Here is a 20468-nt window from a genome sequence, read left to right on the forward strand (position 1 = left end):
TGAAGGGTTTTTGCCATTTTGAGGATCGCTTATCTTCGATACAGGTGATTTCTACGAGGTGGCTATCACGGAGTTTTCCACAAATGCTTCTTCCCAATTGATTGAAAAACATTCCTTTCACGATTTTACTAAGCAAATTAGTCAACTTTTACTAGTAAGTGTCAAAGGATATCAGTGCTTGTGCTACGGAAGCGAGGAACCAAGGTCTATTTTACCTATAGCGTGAGATTTCAGCATTGAGGACGAACTATTACTACTGGAGGATATCTCGCAATGATAAAAAGGTTCCTATGTTTTCCAAGATAAATATCTCGCTGATTTCGTGTGTTGTATTATGCAGGGTATTATACTCTAATTTTGATTTTCTTCTTCGGTGATTCAGATTGTTGATATTTCAGATAAGAAAAAATTGAGCGCATGAAAGTAACACGAAAAAAATACATGACGTTACAATTGACGCAGGTTTCGGCTCTCCCGCAGAATTTTTTTCATCATGTTCTGTTTTATTGCTTCTTTTCATCGGTGATAATAAAAAAATATTTCTAGCCGTAACTTAAGTATCCATTGCTTTTCACATCCAAGTGTGATTTTCAAGCAAGCTAGCTGACATATATTGTTACATTTTATTATAAATTGATTATGTTAGTTGAATATATTTCACGTAAGTACAGTGGAACCCCGATTTATCGTTCCCGCATTCATCGTTTTCCCACATCCATCGTTCGCCGTCCCTGGTCCCAAAAAAGTCCCATAAAGAAAATGGATCGACAGAGTTAGTAACAAAGAAGTCCTAAGAAGAGTAGGAGAGAAGAGAAGCCTCATGAAAACCTTAATAAGAAGACGGAACAACCTTATAGGCCACATCCTGAGACATGATGGCCTGATGAAGACAATCGTCGAAGGACAAGTGGAAGGTAAGAATGGAAAAGGAAGACCTCGAACAAAATATATGGAACAAGTGAAGAGAGATGTGAAAGAGAAGAAATACGTAGGTGTGAAAAGATTAGCTGAAAGGAGAATAGAGTGGAGAGTTGCGTCAAACCAATCCTAGGATTGTTGACCAATGATGATGATGATGATGAAAGAAAATGTAATTTTTTCCCGCATCTATCGTTCCCCGAAGTATCGTTTTCCGGAATTTGTCGTTCGAAGATCATGGTCCTGTTGTATTTTTTTCCCGCATTCATCGTTTGACAAAAATGAAATGAATGTGGCATTCGCGGATTCGACCGGCACATAGTATTAATCTTCCCCAAGAGATGGAAGCACCATAGGGCCCTCCGGAGCAGCTCAGGGCCTGGGGATCGTCTACGTTGCACGGTTCTCCCGTCAGCCCTTGTCCCCCACCCCCTCTGACTCTTTCTTCCTCTCTGAAACCAACCAAGAGGCATTTAACGACCCGGGTCACGTTTCGCGACGGCTTCGTGTTACGAAGACCATAACTCATTAGCTTCGAAAGGAAATATCAAGTTACCCGAGAATGATAGAAAAGTATTTCACCCCTCCTCCTGTCTCTCCCCCTGACCTTTTTCATCTTCAAAGCTCACATTTTTGGAAGCCAATTGCTGTCTGAGTCACCTATTGGCCCCAAAGGTGAGTAACAAATGACTGGTAAAAGATGAGGCAGACGAAACTCGATACCCTCGCATTTGAGCTTCTCGGCCGTTGATCCAACTTTTTTTTCCGGAAACAATATCAGATAACAAACTATGACTTGCTATAAATCTCTCTTGTCAGATTCACAAACAAAGGGATATCTCAGGATATTTTGTTACACACTTTGGTCGCGCTTCACCCTCGACAATCGGCTCTGCGTCAGTTCCGAACTTCACCCCGTACGAGTGGTTCCGTATTTTCCTGTGTTCGCTGAATTAAAGCCAGTGTTTTCTTTGAGGCTTTGTGAAGCCTGGTGTCATTTTTATTAGTTCAATTTTTATTCATCTTCTGACCATGGCCGTCCCGATGAAGCAAAAGAGAACTTTGAAAGATCGTCTCAAAATAGTTGAAGAAGTGGAAAAAAATCTGAGGGAAAAGCGAGTTGACATTGCATAACGTCTCTGGTTGCCAGCAAGTACATTGAACTCTATAATAGCCAAGAAGAGTGAGATTCGAGAGCAAATAGACAGATGTGGAAGCGCATCCAAGAAGAGAAAGACTGGCAAGGAGTCTACATTTGCCGAATTGGAAACGGTGCTCTTCCATTGGTTCCAGCAGGCACGGGAGTCTAATATTCCCGTTGATGGAGTGATATTAAAGGAAAAAGCAAAGATTGTTGCCACCCAATTGAACGTCGAAAATTTTAAGGCTTCCACTGGCTGGATAAGTCGATTCAAAAATCGACATGGTCTTGTATTCAAGAAGCTGGCGGGAGAGGGTGCAGAAGTAAATGCTGAAAGCACGGATGACTGGCTGGAAAGTCTGCCATCAATTCTGGAGGGCTACTATCCACGAGATGTGTATAATGCGGATGAGACTGGTCTGTTTTTCAATGTGCTTCCTGATAGAACATTGGCCTATAAAGGAGAAAGCTGCAATGGAGGTAAATTATCCAAAGACAGGCAAACGGTTTTGCTTTGCGTGAATAGTGATGGCAGCGACAAGCAAGTGCCGATTGTTATAGGGAAATCGCCAAAACCGAGGTGCTTCAAAAATGTAAGTAAATTGCCGACAAAATATTACGCAAACAGTAAATCATGGATGACAACAGAAATTTTTATTTCGTTCCTCCATGCATTAGACGCGCAAATGGGGGGGCAAAATAGAAAAATTATCCTCTTTGTGGATAACTGTGCGGCACACCCCAAAGTCACGTCTTTTTTGAGGAATATTAAAGTGGTACGGTTCCCAGCAAACTGTACAAGTACGCTCCAGCCACTTGACTTGGGGATTATACGCAGTTTAAAAGCGTACTATAGACAACGCCTCGTACAAAAATCCATTTGCCTTATGGAGTCAGGAAAGGCAATGAAGAAAAAACTAAATGTACTTGAAGCACTCCACTATATTATGGCAGCATGGAAACAAGTGAGCCAGAACACAATTCAGAATAGGGAAGTGCACTAGTGTTTCAAATGCACCAAACACATTTTTTAAATTAGAGTTCAGAATAACATAATGTCGTAAAACCACAGTTTAAATCCTAATAGTGAATACTTGATTCGAGATGACCGTCTGAAATATGGAAAAATTCAAAGGCCGCGAAAACGGGTGTCCATGTTGAATATTGGCCGTGACGTCACAAGGCAGTAGCAGAAGGCAGCTTCTACACCGTTTAGTTCTACCACTATTATTGCATAGAAAAATTACAGAATTTGAGGGTATCCGTTTTTTGCTGTCATAAAATATCTTCAGATTATATACGCGGCTGCTTCTCTTTTGAGTAAACGACTTCATCATTGCGTAATATATTAATATTCATTTAGGTGTCAACTTCAAGTTTGGAAAGAGTAGTACGAATAGCACATTGAATCTTTAATAAATGCATGATGGCATTTATTTTTCGCTGGGTATATTTTGGCACAATGCCGTTTATCATGCCAAAACTTTTTTTGTAAGAACCGAGTCAAACTTATAAACCTATTTCAGACGTTTGCTGCAAGACTTATTCGTTGCGTATGTATTCACGCCGGCCGGAACGTTCGCCCTTCGCTACTAGAATCATGGGATGTTAGCCTTATTTCCGAGCTGGCTGGTTGTTGCAATGGTTCGCTGTCCATGATGGGTTCAAGAAAAGATAATCTTGGTTGGGAGAAGGAAAATTCCAACGATTTATAAATGGTATACCAAACTTTGATGTATTTATGGTTACTGAATTTTTGAATAAGGAGGACAGGTTCAACGCTCCATAGAAATGCGAGATGTTAAGGCTAACAAGGGGAGACCGCGTACCTTGCTGCATCTTTTTCAATCAGGGCGTTAGTTAGGCTGTAATTAATTAATTTTCATGCGTTACTTTTTACAAATTATATATATAAATTTAAAATATCCACGTATTTCGAATGGGTCGGTTGGGGTAGTGGTAGCGTGCACGAGTCAAAGGTAAGATGTTACCCGAAGGACCGTGGTTCAAGTCTACATCATGGCATTATTTTTTGTTGCCTTCATTGTGATCATACGGCGTCTAATTTATCAATAATTATAATTGCAGCAATCATTGACATGAGACAATTTTTTTATCGTCATTATGGCGTTTAGGTATTTTAGCAGTGTCATTACAAACGCCGAGATACGATGACTACAAGGGTTGGTGTGCGCTAAAATGTTAATTTTTTCTTTGCTTATACTGACCAACTTCCACATTAAAAATGAAAACCACTCTTGCAAGAGCACATACCATTAAAGGCTCGCGGCAAGCAACAATATGCGTACAGGCATAATTAATAAGAACACAAAGCGAATATAAAATGCCATATATCTCGAACACTTGTAATTCACATTACTCCAAAGGGAGTTTACTTACTCAGTACATACCTCAGTACCTACCAGTTTACCTCAGTAGCAGTGCTAAAAGAACCATTCTGAAATATAATTTCAACTAACAAATAGGATGAAATAAAAGTTGATAACCCTGGACCGGGCGCGCTGGCGTATAAAATATGTCAATCTTTGAAAACCAAGGATTTCGACATTGTACGTACATTCTGGGCTATAATGGTCTCGTGTATTCTTACAATGTACTTTGACTGCCTATATTGCGAGTTTTCAAAGTTCGAGGTATTGTAGCTAATTTTTTAGATCAGCAAGATGAACCCGTCACCAGTGGAGTACAAATTACGCCGCGCGACCTGCCGTGTACCTTTATATCTGTATCACCTATAAATGTACTAATTTCAACAAATAAAGATTAACTTTAACAAAAATCGTTTGTTATCATATATGCACATATCATGGGCAAAGTACGCATTTGGCCCGGTCGTGTAAAAAAACAGTCGCGCCATAATTCTTTAACCAAACTACTTTCAGTTTATAAATTACGTAGGTCTACGCGGAAGATGCTATATTTTGACTCAACACACTTTCTGATGTGACTGAGGTACCTATTAAGTAAATTATTATAATATAAATATCAATTTGATCTTACAATACCTTCAAATGATCTTCAAAACAGAATATCATCGATAGGTAAGAGTCAGGAGCAGCCTTGAACCATTTTTTCCGTATAGCTTGTGCTTAAGGCACGGGAATGAATATCTTCTCCAGGCTTTAGTTTCGACGTCGAGATGAAATTTGGAACAAAAAATCATTTATAATTCTATTTTGAATTCATGTTTTCGGTACTAGACGACATTTTTAGGAAGCAAACTCCACCGATTCCCGGAAACTCTCGCCGCGCTAAAGAAGGCGACGGAATACAGCGATACTCCACTGGTGACTACTGCCTTGTGACGTCACATCTCAATCAAGATGGAGGCACTGTGTTTCAGCGCAACATGAAATTTTCCGACTTTCAAAACGTTTTAAAGTGCATACCCCAGATGCAGAAAATAAAAGTGACTATACTAATGTTTCTTTTTTAGGCTAAACTTTCAAATTCAGCAATAAAAAAAAATTAGTGCACTTCCCTATTGCTTCCGTAAAGCTGGGCACAGATACCCGATTGATAATAATGAACTTGCAGATGATGATTTTGGTCAAGACTGGGAAGAAATGTGCAGAGCCCAGAAATACGATTTTCAGAGCTACGTAGCAGTAGATCATCATGTGGTTACAAGTGGCACTGAAGCCATTGAAGAACTGTGCGAAGCGCACACATCTACTGGGGCTGTAGAGGAAGAAGAGGAAAACTAAGTAGAAGTGATCCCAAGCTTTGTCGAGTCTTCCTCGATGACGTTCTCCACAGGGGGGAAAACCTGGAGTTGGCAAATTACCTAAGTGCAACTTTAAGCGATTTTTGTGCACCAAAAGAGATCTGTAGGGGAGTTGAATTCGCACGTTGCACGGAGGAATCACTTCCGTCACTAGGTAGGGCCCTTTCCACGGGTAATGGAATTTTTTCGCTCCACCTGTCTTCGTGCACGGGTCACTCAGGTAGACGTATTGACCACACTCATATGCCACGTCCTTCGTCCCCCTGCTAAAAACCGCAGCCCTCTCCCGGTGAGCACGCGCGTCATTGATCTCACATCTACTCTGTAATGTTTCCAATAGAGTATGTGCACCCGGGAGGAATACGATTGAAATGTAGTTTATTCGATAAAGTGTATCATAAATATCATTACTTTCGATTAACAGCATTAATTGTTGCTTAGTTTGTTTAATAATTAATATTTAATATGCATTGTTTTCGCAACGATATTGAGCAGACGAAAACACTCATCTATTGGCTCCTCGGTACGTGACGTCATTCTGTTCTATCTCATCAGCGTGCAAGGTGTTTATCGTGTTATGATCGTGTTTATGATACAATAAACTACGTGTGCATTGGAAAAAGTTGGTGGATCTGGGGCCGTATTCTGTAACTCCAAACCGATCGGTGCGGCACCGATTCGTCGGGTGCGACGTCACACCGACTCCCGGTAAGAAGTCGTGCGATTCTGGACGAACCCGGTCGGTGCGGCACCGACGAGAGCACGGGAGTTCGTCGGTAGCCGTACCGACAGCAAAAAGGTGTCGATACGGCCACCGACTAGTGGGTGTCATGAATTCCCCGGTGTGCATTGTACGTTTTATTTTGTTTTTACCTCATCACCGAGTAAATAATGAGGTTTTCTGCAATGTTATCTTTTTCTGCCCCTTCGAATACGCCTCTATAATTCACTGTGTCATCATCTATATTAATTACTTTGACAGAAATATAAGATAATGGTTAATAAACATGAGGTTTGCTAACATATAATGACTTTCTCTCATTTATGTTACCACTTTCACTCGCTTGTAATAGGCTTTATTTCTCTCTATCATCATTTATTTGCTCCTTTGACATAAAAAATATATTTTTGATTAAATATGAGTTTTGCCGAATTGTTATCACTTTATATCACTCTGAATAGGCGACTGTTATTTCACTCAATCATCAATTGGCGTTTCTCTCGGCATAGAAATAAGATCTTTTTATTTAAGTATGAAGTTTGCCACAACGGTATCAGTTTCTTTCATTTGTAACAGGCAACTATATTTCATTTCATCGTCAGCCATTGATTCCCTTGACGATAAAAGAAGATATTTGTTAATAAGTATGAGGTTTACCGCAATATTATCATTTTCTCTCACTTGGAATGCGCAACTTATACATATGTATTTCACCCAATCACAATTTTTTTACTTCCTCGTCATTACACTTCTTTTAATTACACCCAGCTCCATATTTTTATAACAATTTCCTAACTTGTTCCTCTAATATGACATTTACAATTGCATTTGAATCCTACGTTCACGTTCCATGGTATGTTATTTTCGTCTGCTACGGTGCCAATGGCATAACCTTCCGTAGATAACATTTAAACGGAACTTACATAATGACGACTATATAACCAAATCATGAATAAATAGCATTATACGGAACCAATATTTTAAAAAACTACGATCTCAAGGATAGTTTCAATAATTCATTCCAGCAACAACAATCTCCATCACATACAAACTTTATTGTGATGTTGTAATATTGTTTCCTTTGATTCTGTAGGTACAGCATTACTACCACACATTATATAAGCATTGTTAACAACTTATCCAATATTGTTTATCTTAATCTAGCAATAAGTCATAATTTCCGCAAATAAAAAGTTTGAGAATGACGTCAACAAACTGTGCCAATGAGTCTTCACTTGTTTTTACCCTTCTTTCATTGGTGGAGACACGTGAAACTTCGGATATATTCGGATTTTCCCTGTTTGGGAAGGAGAGGGAACCGTACCGACTGGTTTGATACCGACTACCATACTGAATCGCTGAATTAGCCGTCGTCGGTATGGAAACCGTCGTCGGTACGGAATGATGTGCTGTCGGTGGGCTGGGAAGGGAAACCGACCGGTGCGGTACCGACGAAATACAGAATACGGCCCCTGATCTGTGTAAAGGGAAATACGTTTAAGTGCTTATCATGGAATCAGGTTTCGTGAAGATTTCTTCAAATAATATCCCGAAAGTGGATGCTTCAATGATTGACCGTGCTGATTATGTTGGACTATACCTATATGCCTCGGCAGGAAGTTTTAATGTTGAGCTGGAGCTTTTTTATTTTGTGTTGCCTCATTCATAATAAAGAGCAATCGACGGGAAACCTCATCGGAAATTAGGTCTAAGTGAATTAAGTAAGATTGTTAACAGTAGGTAATTGGCCAAAAGTTTGTTAGCACGATTCGAAGGTTTACGGAAGTAAAAGTGCCGGCACGTAGATAACTATCTTTATTTGTATTATTATCATTTCAAATAGCGATCATAATTTAATTTATCTTTTTAACTATTTTCTATTCTATTATTATTTAACCTAATGACTCGGGAAAAATAATTTTTCATATTCAGTTATGGCCCGTGGTGACTGGATGAATATCTTTAGTTCATTATTTAATTGCTGCTACTGAGCTGGAATCTTCTTCTTCTGGGCTATTTAAGGTTTGAAATGTAAGCACAAATAACTGAAGTTACATTTTGGTCCAGTCTAAGCAGTAATCTGATCTTAATTTCTTTAAAAAAAACGCACTTTTTATCAACGTATTTGTTCTTTCGTAGAATTAATGTATTCAAAAGCAGAGTTCTGATTATCTCAATGTTTCTACAAGTTATTTTCATTTCGCTAACAGAGATATGTCAGTCAAATATACATTTGCTTGGTTGAGGTTTATGAATAGCATTTGTGAGGTATATCTAAAAATAATGTTATTGAAAACTTGGTCCGGATGTATGATGGGCTGGAAATCAAATGTTTCATAGATCAGACAATAACTTTTCATTCTTTCGGTTTCAATATGATTTTCGAAGCATTTGTTAGCACCATTTAAAAATTGGTTCATTTGACATTTCTTCACAGCATAAGTTTGTAAGTTTTCAAGATACAACTGTCTTGTTATGACTATCCATTAAGCGAGGAATCCCTGCGCGCGGTGCATTTCCAAAAAGTAGTCCTGACTTGCGATACCTAATAATGAGCTTATTTCACATTTGATTTGGAAAATATTGGCATCACTGTGTTTGGAATTGAATTACAAACATTTTGAATACCCAAACTATCACTTTTTATCGAAAATTAATTTTTCGTTGTTTAGTTAGTAGTACGGGTACTGTTACTAAGTTAGTTACTAATTAGTGATGTAGTTTTCACGAATTAAGTGGTACTATTTTCAAGGATCATCACTGTTTAAGTGACTCTTAATTTTAATGTCACTATAAATCTGAAAATCAAACGAACGCAAATGCGAGAACCGAGGAGTAAGAAATATGATTAGGTAGTTCAAGGTAGAAAAGTTGGTAGAGTCTTGTTGTAAGCGTAACCGAGAAATAAATGAATTAAAAGATGTAGATGATGGCATGTACACCCTTTAAATCTAGTTCACAAGCCATTCCATGGCTTCTTTCCGAACTCAGTATGTATACGCTGTAGAGGGGCTCACCCTAAAGAACAAGGTATGCCTGAGAACACATCGAACAAAATGACGTCACAGTCTTGAGAATATGGCCGACTGGTGTTTCAGCGTATCATTAATTTTGCAAATTTTAATAATTAATATCTCACTTAAAAAGTACCTCTCTATTCTCAGACTCGGAATTTAGCCTAATTGAGGTTTAAATTTTTTTTAAGATCACTTCCCAAAAACGTGCACATACTCTATTTCTCTTTCAATCCCTGAAGATACTTATTGTCAAACTGTCCCAATGTCGGTTCAAAGGACTCGAAGGGAGATCGCATGACGTGCCTGAAAACGATTTCATGAGGCGAGAAGCCTGTACTGCGATGAATTTTTGTATTATAGCAGAGAACAGCGTACGGTACTCGGGTATCCCAGTGTGTGTTTTTGTCGTTAACGTAGTGGCTAAGTATACCAGCAATTGTTCTATGTACCCTCTCCACTTTCCCGTTCGATTCTGGATGGTAAGGAGAAGAGCGAAGTCTGGAAATTTTCATTAGTTCGCACACTTTTTTAAAGAAATCGGACATATAGTTTGCACCCTGATCCGTGAGAACCTTGGCCGGTACCCCAAACCTTAGAATCCACCTTCTCACGAATGCCGAGGCGATCGTCTCCGCCTTTTGGTCCGGTAAAGGAATCATTTCTAGGTAACGGGAAAAATTATCAATAATAGATAGAATGTATTTGTTACCATACTCACTACATGGAAGGGGCCTGATGGTGTCCAAAGAAATGAAATCGAATGGTCTATCGGAAGAGGGTAATTCCTGAATGGGTTCCCTTGTTCTCCCGTAAGGGCTTCGACGGTGGCATGCGACGCAGTCTCTAAGAGCTTCTTTAATGTCCTTCGCTAAATTTCGCCACCAGTATGATGCCCGCACTCTCTCGAGCGTAGGCCGGACCCCTAGATGCCCCGACAATGGATGATAATGGAGGTTTTTAATTATATCTTTCCTCAATTTCTCGGGGGCCACTATTTTATCACCATCTTTGGTTTTCTTATAGAGAACGCCCCCTTTCACAAAGAATCCTATCTGCATTCGCAACCGTTTGCATTCGGCGTCGTCGTTCTGATAGTAAATTATTTCGTCGCATAGCCCTCGTTCAACCGTTCGTACCTTCCGACTGAGTGCGTCGGCGTTTGAATGAAGCTTCCCTGGTTTGTGTATAATTTTATAGTCGAACTCGCTCAATTTCAACGTCCACCTTACCAAGCGGCTGTTAGGATCCTTAAGACTCAATAGCCATTTGAGGGCCGCGTGGTCTGTAATGATTTTAAATTTTCGACCAAATAAATAACATCTGAAATGTCCCGTAGCCCATACGGCCCCAAGGAGTTCCTTCTCCGTGGCTGAATAATTTGTTTCGGCGCTGTTCAATTGTCTAGAGGCATAAGCGACGGGATGCTCTTCTCCGTATATCTCCTGCGATAGAACCGTGCCTAAGGCATAATTTGAGGCATCCGTAGAAAGGATGAAAGTTTTTCTGAAATCTGGGTACACTAGAATAGGGCTTTTAGTAAGCGCTGACTTAAGCTCCCTCATCGCCACTTCGCAATCGTCTGACCAGCTAAAAGTTGCCCCCTTTTTCAGCAGTCTCGTCAGGGGCTTTGCTATACTGGCATAGTCCTTCACGAACCTCCGGTAGTAATTGGCTAAACCTAGGAAGGACTGTAGTTCCTTCGTGCAACTGGGTGTGGGATATTCATTTGCTGCCGAAAGCTTCGATGGATCGGGAAAAACTCCGTCCTTCGTTATCACATGACCCAAGTAATTCACCTTGTCGTGGGCAAAGTGGCATTTATCAAATTTCAGAGTCAAACCTGCGATTCTCAGTCTCTCCAAAACGCCCCTCAGTCGTTCTGCATGTTCTTCAATTGTGGAGCTAAACACTACCACGTCATCTAAATAGACGAGACAATGCGCCGGTTTCAGCCCGCGCAGAACGCTGTCCATAAGCCGCTGGAAACTGGCGGGGGCATTGCGTAGCCCAAACGGCATTCGCGTATATTCCCAATGCCCGCTCTCCGTATTAAATGCCGTTTTTGGTTGTGACTCTCTGTCCATTGGAATTTGATGGTAACCGCTTGTTAAGTCCATCGTAGTAAAGTATCGGCAATTCCCTAAATAGTCCAAGGTCTCGACTATATTCGGCAGGGGATAAACATCAGGAGTCGTAATGGCGTTTAATGCCCTGTAATCTACGCAAAACCTATACGAATCTTTCCCATCAGTCGATTTCTTAGGGACAACAACAATTGGGGCGGCCCAGGGGCTGGTACTAGGCACTATGACACCCGCCTCTAACTGCTCCCTCACTAGCCTATCGACTATTTCCTTCTGGTGGAATGGCGTGCGGTATGCCTTCCTATAGATTGGCCCTTCGCTAGACGTTGGAATATGATGTGTCACCAATTTTGTCGGCGGTGGAAGACCCTTACCGGCAAACAGATCCTTATATTCCTCAAGAATTGGCAATAGAACGTCACGTTCTCCGCAGTTTAAATGCACAAGTTTATCCGCAAAACAGACTTCGCCCTCGCAACGCCGCACCGCATGCACTCGCGGACCCCAATCAGCTTCCTCTTCCGCCCCTCTATCTTCCCATTGTGTGGCGGAAGCTAAAATCGTTCCCTTCCTTAGCGTTACCTCTCCTTCGTTGAAGTTAGCTACTTGAACAATTACTTCACGGTTTTCATTCACTCTTGACATGCTTCTAGCCACTACACAGCCCTCCAGATCCTCAAAGTTTGGTTCGATAAGGATATCAGCGCCGATAGGGATTTGTAGGTCACGTACATTGACACTAATTAGTTTTTCACATCTACCCGGCAATGTTTCGGTCTCTATTGACCGGATTAAAAACCCCGTGTCACTCCACTTTCGGATTTCTTTCATTATTCCTACATTCGCTTGTTCCCCGTGGTTGCCCCTCAAACCCCAGGTCTCATTCCCTACGGAGAGTGTTCCCTGTTTAATGTTTATACAGCAACCTAACTTTTCTAGGAAATCTAAACCTAATATCCCCTCGTAATCCCCTAGTTCACTCACAACTTGCATGCAACACTTATATTGAACACCGTTAACAAAAAATTCAATAACCTTTTCCCCAAAACTTTTCACCACATCACCAGTAATGCCCTTCACGCGATAAGGGGACCGTTTAATACCCTCATCCCCACACACATCACTGCACACGAGGGATACCTGAGCGCCGGTGTCACACAGGAACCTGGCCCTTCTTCCCCCGATGCTCACCACCGCCACCAAATCCATAGGTCCGCCTCTTTTCTCCACCCTCGGAAGGAAGACATCTAGTAGGGGCCGGAATTGGCGGCGTTGCCGGCCCAGCCATCGTTTAACTCCGTAGTCTGCTGCCTCCGTCTGCATTCCCGGGCGATGTGGCCCTCACCTCCGCAGTTGAAGCAGCGCCTCCGATTTCGGCACTCCCTCGCCATGTGCCCCATCTCGCCACAGTTAAAGCATTTACCTTCCCTTGGAGCCCGGAAGACATGGCGGCTCGCAGGCTCCTCTCTCAAGGGGCGCCTCTCCACCTCCTCGATCCTAATGGCGGCCTCGACCGCCTCGTCAAAATTTTGAGGCGACGTCAGCCGGCACTGTCTGCCCACTTCCCATGAGAGACCATTAAGGAAGGCGTCAAGTTCGCGCTGATCTGCCTCATAGCGCGTCGCGGCGGCATGCTCCGCGGACCCGGCCACGTCATGCGTCTGGCTGTTGATTTTTCGCACCCTGTCTGCGAAGGCTTCCACGTCTTCTCCAGCGCCCCTTCTTATGTTGGTTAACAGCTCCCGAAAAAAACGGGCACTCCGTTTCGTTCGGTACCGCTGCAAGAGCTGCGCTTTTAGTTCCTCGAACGTCGCGGCCCCTCGGCACTCTTCCTTGCTATGATAAAATTCGGCCGCTTCCCCGTTCAACTTCAGGATCGTTGCATTCAGTTTGTCGGCGTCAGAGAGTTCCCCCAAGTCGGCTGCGCGTTCCACTTTGTCTAAACAGGCCGTTACGGACTCTTCCGGTCTTCCCGAGAACGCTTCAGTCGCCGAAAGCAAGCCGAAGTTTTTCCGCCCGCCTTCCTCCCCAGCAGCTGTCCCCGTCCGCCGAAGTCTCTCGTTATCCGCTTCGAGCTCGCATAATTTCTTGCTCATCTCTGTGATGGCCTGCTGCAAATCCATCTCCTGGCCTCCCAGGCTCACTCTCGCCGCCATCGTAATCAATGAGTCCTTCCAAAAATATGCCAATTGTCCCACTTTTTGACACCAGTGTAAGACCCCCGATGCTCTAAGGGGTGCCGCCGATCAATTGGCAGGGATTTTTGGAAGGAAACTCATAGACTACGGAGAGATGATTTTATTATTCTACTCGTTTACATTCTCCGCCATCACGCGTCCGACTCCCCATGACCGCGTCTCCACGGTCCCCCTCCGCTGACCTCCCCTCCTCCCCCTTCCTCATCCTCAGCCATCTTCTTTCTCCTTCACCCAGCTCTGCAGTTTCCCACGGGAGGATGGAAGATGAGCGTAAGGAGACTCGACTCTTCGCAGTGACAGAAACGCATGACTCGGGAAACATATGGAGTGTGTAGGTGATGGGTTGGGGCGTGAAAAGGGTGGGATCGGAAGCTGAGTCTGCTATTTCTGTCTCTTACAGTGTCACCAATTTTGTCGGCGGTGGAAGACCCTTACCGGAAAACAGATCCTTATATTCCTCAAGAATTGGCAATAGAGCATCACTTTCCCCGCAGTTTAATTTATCCGCAAAACAGACTTCGCCCTCGCAACGCCGCACCGCATGCACTCGCGGACCCCAATCAGCTTCCTCATCCACTCCTCTATCTTCCCATTGTGTAGCGGAAGCTAAAATCGTTCCCTTCCTTAGCGTTACCTCTCCTTCGTTGAAGTTAGCTACTTGAACTATTACTTCACGGTTTCCATTCACTCTTGACATGCTTCTAGCCACTACACAGCCCTCCAGATCCTCAAAGTTTGGTTCAATAAGGATATCAGCGCCGATAGGGATTTGTAGGTCAGGTACATTGACACTTGTTAGTTTTTCATATCTACCCGGCAATGTTTCTGTCTCTATTGAGCGGATTAAAAACCCTGTGTCACTGCGCTTTCGGATTTCTTTCATTATTCCTACATTCGCTTGTTCCCCGTGGTTGCACCTCAAACCCCAGGTCTCATTCCCTACGGAGAGTGTCCCCTGTTTAATGTTTATATGGCAACCTAATTTTTCTAGGAAATCTAAACCTAATATCCCCTCGTAATCCCCTAGTTCACTCACAACTTGCATGCAACACTTATATTGAGCCCCGTTTACAAAAAATTCAACAACCTTTTCCCCAAAACTTTTCACCACGTCACCAGTAATGCCTTTCACGCGATAAGGGGACCGCTTAACCCTTTGAGTGCGGATGGCATAGCATTGATGCCCAGTGTAGGTCCTGCCAACGGGCGGGTGGCATCACATTGATGCCACGCCGGCCTATGTCCTTCAATCGCTCCCAACGCTCCTCCGCTCTGTTCTATATACTGTCATGATGGTTTCCCGCTCATAAAATGGATTAGGCTACCTGCATATGCCTTCCGTTTTTGAAAAATAGCTTATATTTTTTGAGTAATCTTTTTTTACATTTATGGAGTACTTTTTTATTTGTAAGATTTTTGCCATTACAAAAAAATTTAAATGTGATATTTTCTTTACTTTTCTGAATATTTGTATTAAGTGTTGCCACATTTGAAGGTTATTATTTTCGTTTTAGCCCTATTAAAAATTTTCAAACAATATTTCCATTCATCTCATTGACGAAAAATATTTTCGTATTTCAAATTACGGTCACTATACCTACACACGCTAAACACAGTTGAATAATCTGTTGCTGTTTTTATTAATGTTTAAACTTAATATTTACATAATGCCGTTATAACTCCTAACATTCTTCCATAATATATTTGCCACTCATTTTCTGAACGATCCTTTCAATAGGGGTCTGATTATATTGGCTACGAAAGAAGAAATAAGAGTTTTCGACTTTTTCTCATTTATTTCGTATGAGTTTGTTAAAGTTACTAGGTGGGAATAATTACGACCACCAATTCGTTATTCACGGGAAATAATGAAGGTTCTAGGGAAACTTTTATATTTTTTCCATTTTGAAGAAGAAATTAGAATTGGGGAAATCCTTGGGGAAAGAATGATCGAATTTCGGGGCTCAAATAAAAAAGTCGTTTTCCGTCACCGCGGAATAGACTACAAGTCGCTCTGTGTCGCCTGTTATCTCTATTTTTAGAAGTATTTTTGCCATTCTTTTTAGAAATCCATGCAACTATTCTGTTGTGTGCATGTCGTAGAAAAGGTCAGCTCTTCCTTCTCAGTTTTTGCGACTCTCGTTATTAGTACAGTCTTTCCTTCGGACATCTTTCGATTGCGTGCATTTTCACTCCTCTATAGAAATTTTTTTTCTAATATTACCGCATGGCCTTTTTCCATCGGACATTTTGGTATTTTACATATATTTAGCCACTTACGTGGAATATGGGAGACATCTTCATTTTTAACTTTATTCCTATTTTCAAACTCCAAAGACCGTTTATGTATCAGCCTTTGGTCAACTAGGCTTAGAATATCTCCTCGCAATAAAACTACCTCTGGCACAATTTACTCCAGTGTATGCATGGAACGCTGCATTGGGTCTTCTCCGCGAAGGTTTTTTTTTAACTTTGAAGCAATTTACATATTTTACTTCGACCAAATAGAGCTATTATAATCAGAAAAGAAAGTCAGCAAAATTTCTATGCGCAAAGAAACAATTATTTTTGGATTACTATACGTTGCCGTTTTATCTGGAGCATTCACGTTTAGATATTTCTTGTACGTCGGTTCTAAACTTTAACGCTTACATCTCTTTCTGACAGTAAAAGAGCTACCTCATCATTCTTGTGCATTTTGTAAGTGTAATGTATTTTATTGTAGTAAATTTTATAGGTGTTAACTGAGGTTTACGTTGAGGATGCAAGTATGTGGAGCTGGAGGAAATATTGTCGTCTGAAAGGCTTTGGTCCATATTGCCAATGCCTCTCAACATGCAGTTCTTCAAGGATAACCGAGCATAGGAATCTTACTCGTGGGGTATGGGACACATTTTTGGTCCAATATACCTAATGTATGATTGTATGAAGTATTGTAAGATGGCCATCCATTCCAGATTATTGGAAAAGGTAGGAAAATATCTTCGATTTTTCCCTCCTTCACAGCACTTTTTCCCGAGACCGATTTCAACTAATTTTCCGTTGTGTGCAGTTTGGCAGGAACCCTGGAGTAGATGATCCGATACCAAGAGACCCCTTGCATAAAATTCGACCCCTTTTGAAATTATTCACTCAAAGAACGAAAGAAATTTATTACATGTTTAAAGAACTCTGCTTCATTAGTCCATGTTGCTTTGGCGTCACAAACACGGCATAACATTATATATGCTTTCTGAGCCTAATGGCCTCGTGCAACTTGCTATAATTTACACTGGGGCGAAGGATCCTGATGTTGGAGGCAGGGGACATGCAAACAAAGTCGTGCGAAAATTAATCGATAGATTTCTCCTCAGTGGTTACAGTATATACAGTCGCGTAGCCACGATTTTGAAATGGGGGGTTTTTGCCGGAGGTTTTAGGGCCCTTCTGGAGGGTGCGGGGGCCATTTTACCTGTTTTTAGCACCTCAACGGGGGTTGTTACCCATAACCCCCCCTCCCGTGGCTACTCTACTGAGTTTATACATGGAAAATTATAATCGTCATAAAAATTATAATAATCTGTTCAAATATCTATTGAGTTACTCAAAAAGACACACCACTGAAACTCTTAGGACAAACAGAAGAAATAATCCTCCTCACGTCCTTAGAACGACTAAAGTGGCGAATCAGTATAACTCTGATGGTTTATGATGTGCAGATGTTCCAGGACTATGTTTGAACCCTTTTTTCAAAGAATTTCACAATTAATAGTTAATATTTTCAGCATTAACGCAAAAGAAAATGGCAAAAAGATAAAATAACTTTCATATGTTTGCATCCACATCTAAGTTACTAGTAAATTTAAAAATTTAGATGTGAAAATTAAAATTCGAAAACTTTTATTTACCCAAAATCTGATGCATGGATAGTGGATGACATTTGAAAAATTATTTATCTTATTTTATAATTCAATTCCGCCATCATTTAAGAAATTATTTCAAGCTTCTTAGTTGCTATGTAAAAATATGTTGTCCGTTGTTTATAATGTTTGTGTAACGGGTTGCATAAATATCCGGAGCATTTATCACATGGGTGCGGATGGCATCACTGTGATGCCATTAACAAATTGTTTAGTAAATTGTCAAATTAATATAAAAATCCCTTTTTTATTGAAATTGTTTTCATATTTTCGAAAAACAAAGTGAATGCAGTGAAAAAAAATTCTCCAACAATGTGAAACAACTCTGAGAAAATGTTACGCAATGAAAGGGTTAATACCCTCATTCCCACACACATCACTGCACACGAGGGATACCTGAGCGCCAGTGTCACACAGGAACCTGGCCCTTCTTCCTCTGATGCTCACCACCGCCACCAAATCCATAGGTCCGCCTTTTTTCTCCACCCTCGGAAGGAAGACATCTAGTAGGGGCCGGAATTGGCGGTGTTGCCGGCCCCGCCATCGTTTAACTCCATAGTCTGCTGCCTCCGTCTGCATTCCCGGGAGATGTGGCCCTCACCTCCGCAGTTGAAGCAGCGCCTCCGATTTCGGCACTCCCTTGCCATGTGCCCCATCTCGCCACAGTTGAAGCATTTACCTTCCCTTGGAGCCCGGAAGACATGGCGGCTCGCAGGCTCCTCTCTCAAGGGGCGCCTCTCCACCTCCTCGATCCTAATGGCGGCCTCGACCGCCTCGTCAAAATTTTGAGGCAACATCAGCCGGCACTGTCTGCCCACTTCCCCTGAGAGACCATTAAGGAAGGCATCAATGGCGTGCTGATCTGCCTCATAGCGCGTCGCGGCGGCATGCTCCGCGGACCCGGCCACGTCATGCGTCTGGCTGTTGATTTTTCGCACCCTGTCTGTGAAGGCTTCCAAGTCTTCTTCAGCGCCCCTTCTTATGTTGGTTAACAGCTCCCTAAAAAAACTGGTACTCCGTTTCGTTCGGTACCTCTGCAAGAGCTGCGCTTTTAGTTCCTCGAACGTCGCGGCCCCTCGGCACTCTTCCTTGCTATGATAAAATTCGGCCACTTCCCTGTTCAACTTCAGGATTGTTGCATTCAGTTTGTCGGCGTCAGAGAGGCCCCCCAAATTGGCTGCGCGTTCCACTTTGTCTGAAAAGGCCGTTACGGACTCTCCTGGTCTTCCCGAGAACGCTTCATTAGCCGAAAGCAGGCCGAAGTTTTTCCGCCCGCCTTCCTCCCCAGAAGCCGTCCCCGTTCGCTGAAGTCTCTCGTTGTCCGCTTCGAGCTCGCATAATTTCTTGCTCATCTCTGTGATGGCCTGCTGCAAATCCATCTCCTGGCCTCCCAGGCTCACTCTCGCCGCCATCGTAATCAATGAGTCTTTCCAAAAATATGCCAATTCTCCCACTTCTTGACACCAGTGTAGGACCCCCAATGCTCTAAGGGGTGTTGCCGATCAATTGGCAGGGATTTTTGGAAGGAAACTCATAGACTACGGAGAGATGATTCTTTTCGACTCGTTTACATTCTTCGCCGCCACACATCCGACTACTCGACGACCGCCTCCCAACGACCCCCTCCGCTGACCTCCCCTCCTCCTCCCTTTCCATCCTCAGCAATCGTCTTATTCTTTCACTAAGCTCTACAGTTTCCCACGGGAGGATGGAACTGCCACAGGATACGAGGGAGTAAAGCGATCTGACTCTTCGCAGAGACAGAAACTTGGGAAGGAATATGAAAGAGTGTGTAGGTGATGGGTTGGGGGCGTGAAAAGGGTGGAAACGGAAGTTGAGTCTGCTGTTTCTGTCTCTTACACTGCTAACATTTACTAGATTTGTGCCTGTTGATAACCATGTTATTTTGACGGTCTTCTTATGCTGATTTGATTACAAGATGTGAATCATGTTTTGTGTTGTATATTATTTTCAGCTTGCAGTGTCCATTTATTGATGTTTCCTTGGAAGAGATGGAGCCAGGGCAGCGTTTCAATGCCGCTCTTGTTGGAGATGCATTGCGACAACTAATTCAAAGCATTCATCACCGAGCTGGCTTTCTCAATATTTATCAGTCTGTGATGGAGTGTTCAGAGCCTGATATTAGGTATGCTCATTTCGTGGGTGGTTATTAATCTCTAATAGAGTCTGCATTCTTTTACCTCCATTCTTCCTTTTCAGGATCATCATGTGTATGTTTTGTGGCGATCCCTATTCTGTTGAAAATGTCCTTGGCCCCCTGCTGAGTCATCAATGCTGTTTTTTAAGTGGTGATCGAAGCATTATCTTAGAGACTTTTCTTGGTGATTCCAAGCGGAAAGTGGAAGTAATTATTTCATCTTATCATGGTGCTAACGCGTTCAGGGAAGAGCTGGTGCATGGCTTTATCCTAGTCTATTCTACCAAACGGAAAGCCTCTCTTGCAACGCTCAAGTAAGTTGTATTGTCCTCTTATTTATTATTATTTATGACTTATTTTTCAATTTCTGACCACAAATTTCTATTTTGTATTTCTTTTGTTGACATTGTATTTCTTCTGGTAGTGTTTTGGGTATGAGATAAAATTGGTGATAATTAATTACGTTAATAATTTAACAGGGTATTTAATAACGAACTCCAAATTTTAAAGTAGATATATTAGGAAATTGTCCATGGTGTGGGAAAGTTGAGGATGTATGGAGTGTTAATATGGGGGTGTTAATT

At 42.1% G+C, this 20468-nt stretch overlaps 1 protein-coding gene across 11 annotated transcripts in view; it reads left to right on the forward strand.

Moving 5' to 3' along the window:
* LOC124171709 (rho GTPase-activating protein 190) overlaps positions 1–20468 on the forward strand; it is a 647547-nt gene that overhangs the window by 197706 nt on the left and 429373 nt on the right. For all 11 annotated transcript variants that reach the window (XM_046550979.1, XM_046550973.1, XM_046550982.1 and 8 more), the window contains 2 exons: positions 19702–19872; positions 19947–20198. In XM_046550979.1, coding sequence (XP_046406935.1) covers positions 19702–19872; positions 19947–20198 — 423 coding nt within the window. The remainder of the gene's footprint in view (positions 1–19701; positions 19873–19946; positions 20199–20468) is intronic.

Source organism: Ischnura elegans, chromosome X (genome assembly GCF_921293095.1).
Source record: "Ischnura elegans chromosome X, ioIscEleg1.1, whole genome shotgun sequence".
NCBI classification, from domain to species: Eukaryota; Metazoa; Arthropoda; class Insecta; order Odonata; family Coenagrionidae; genus Ischnura; species Ischnura elegans.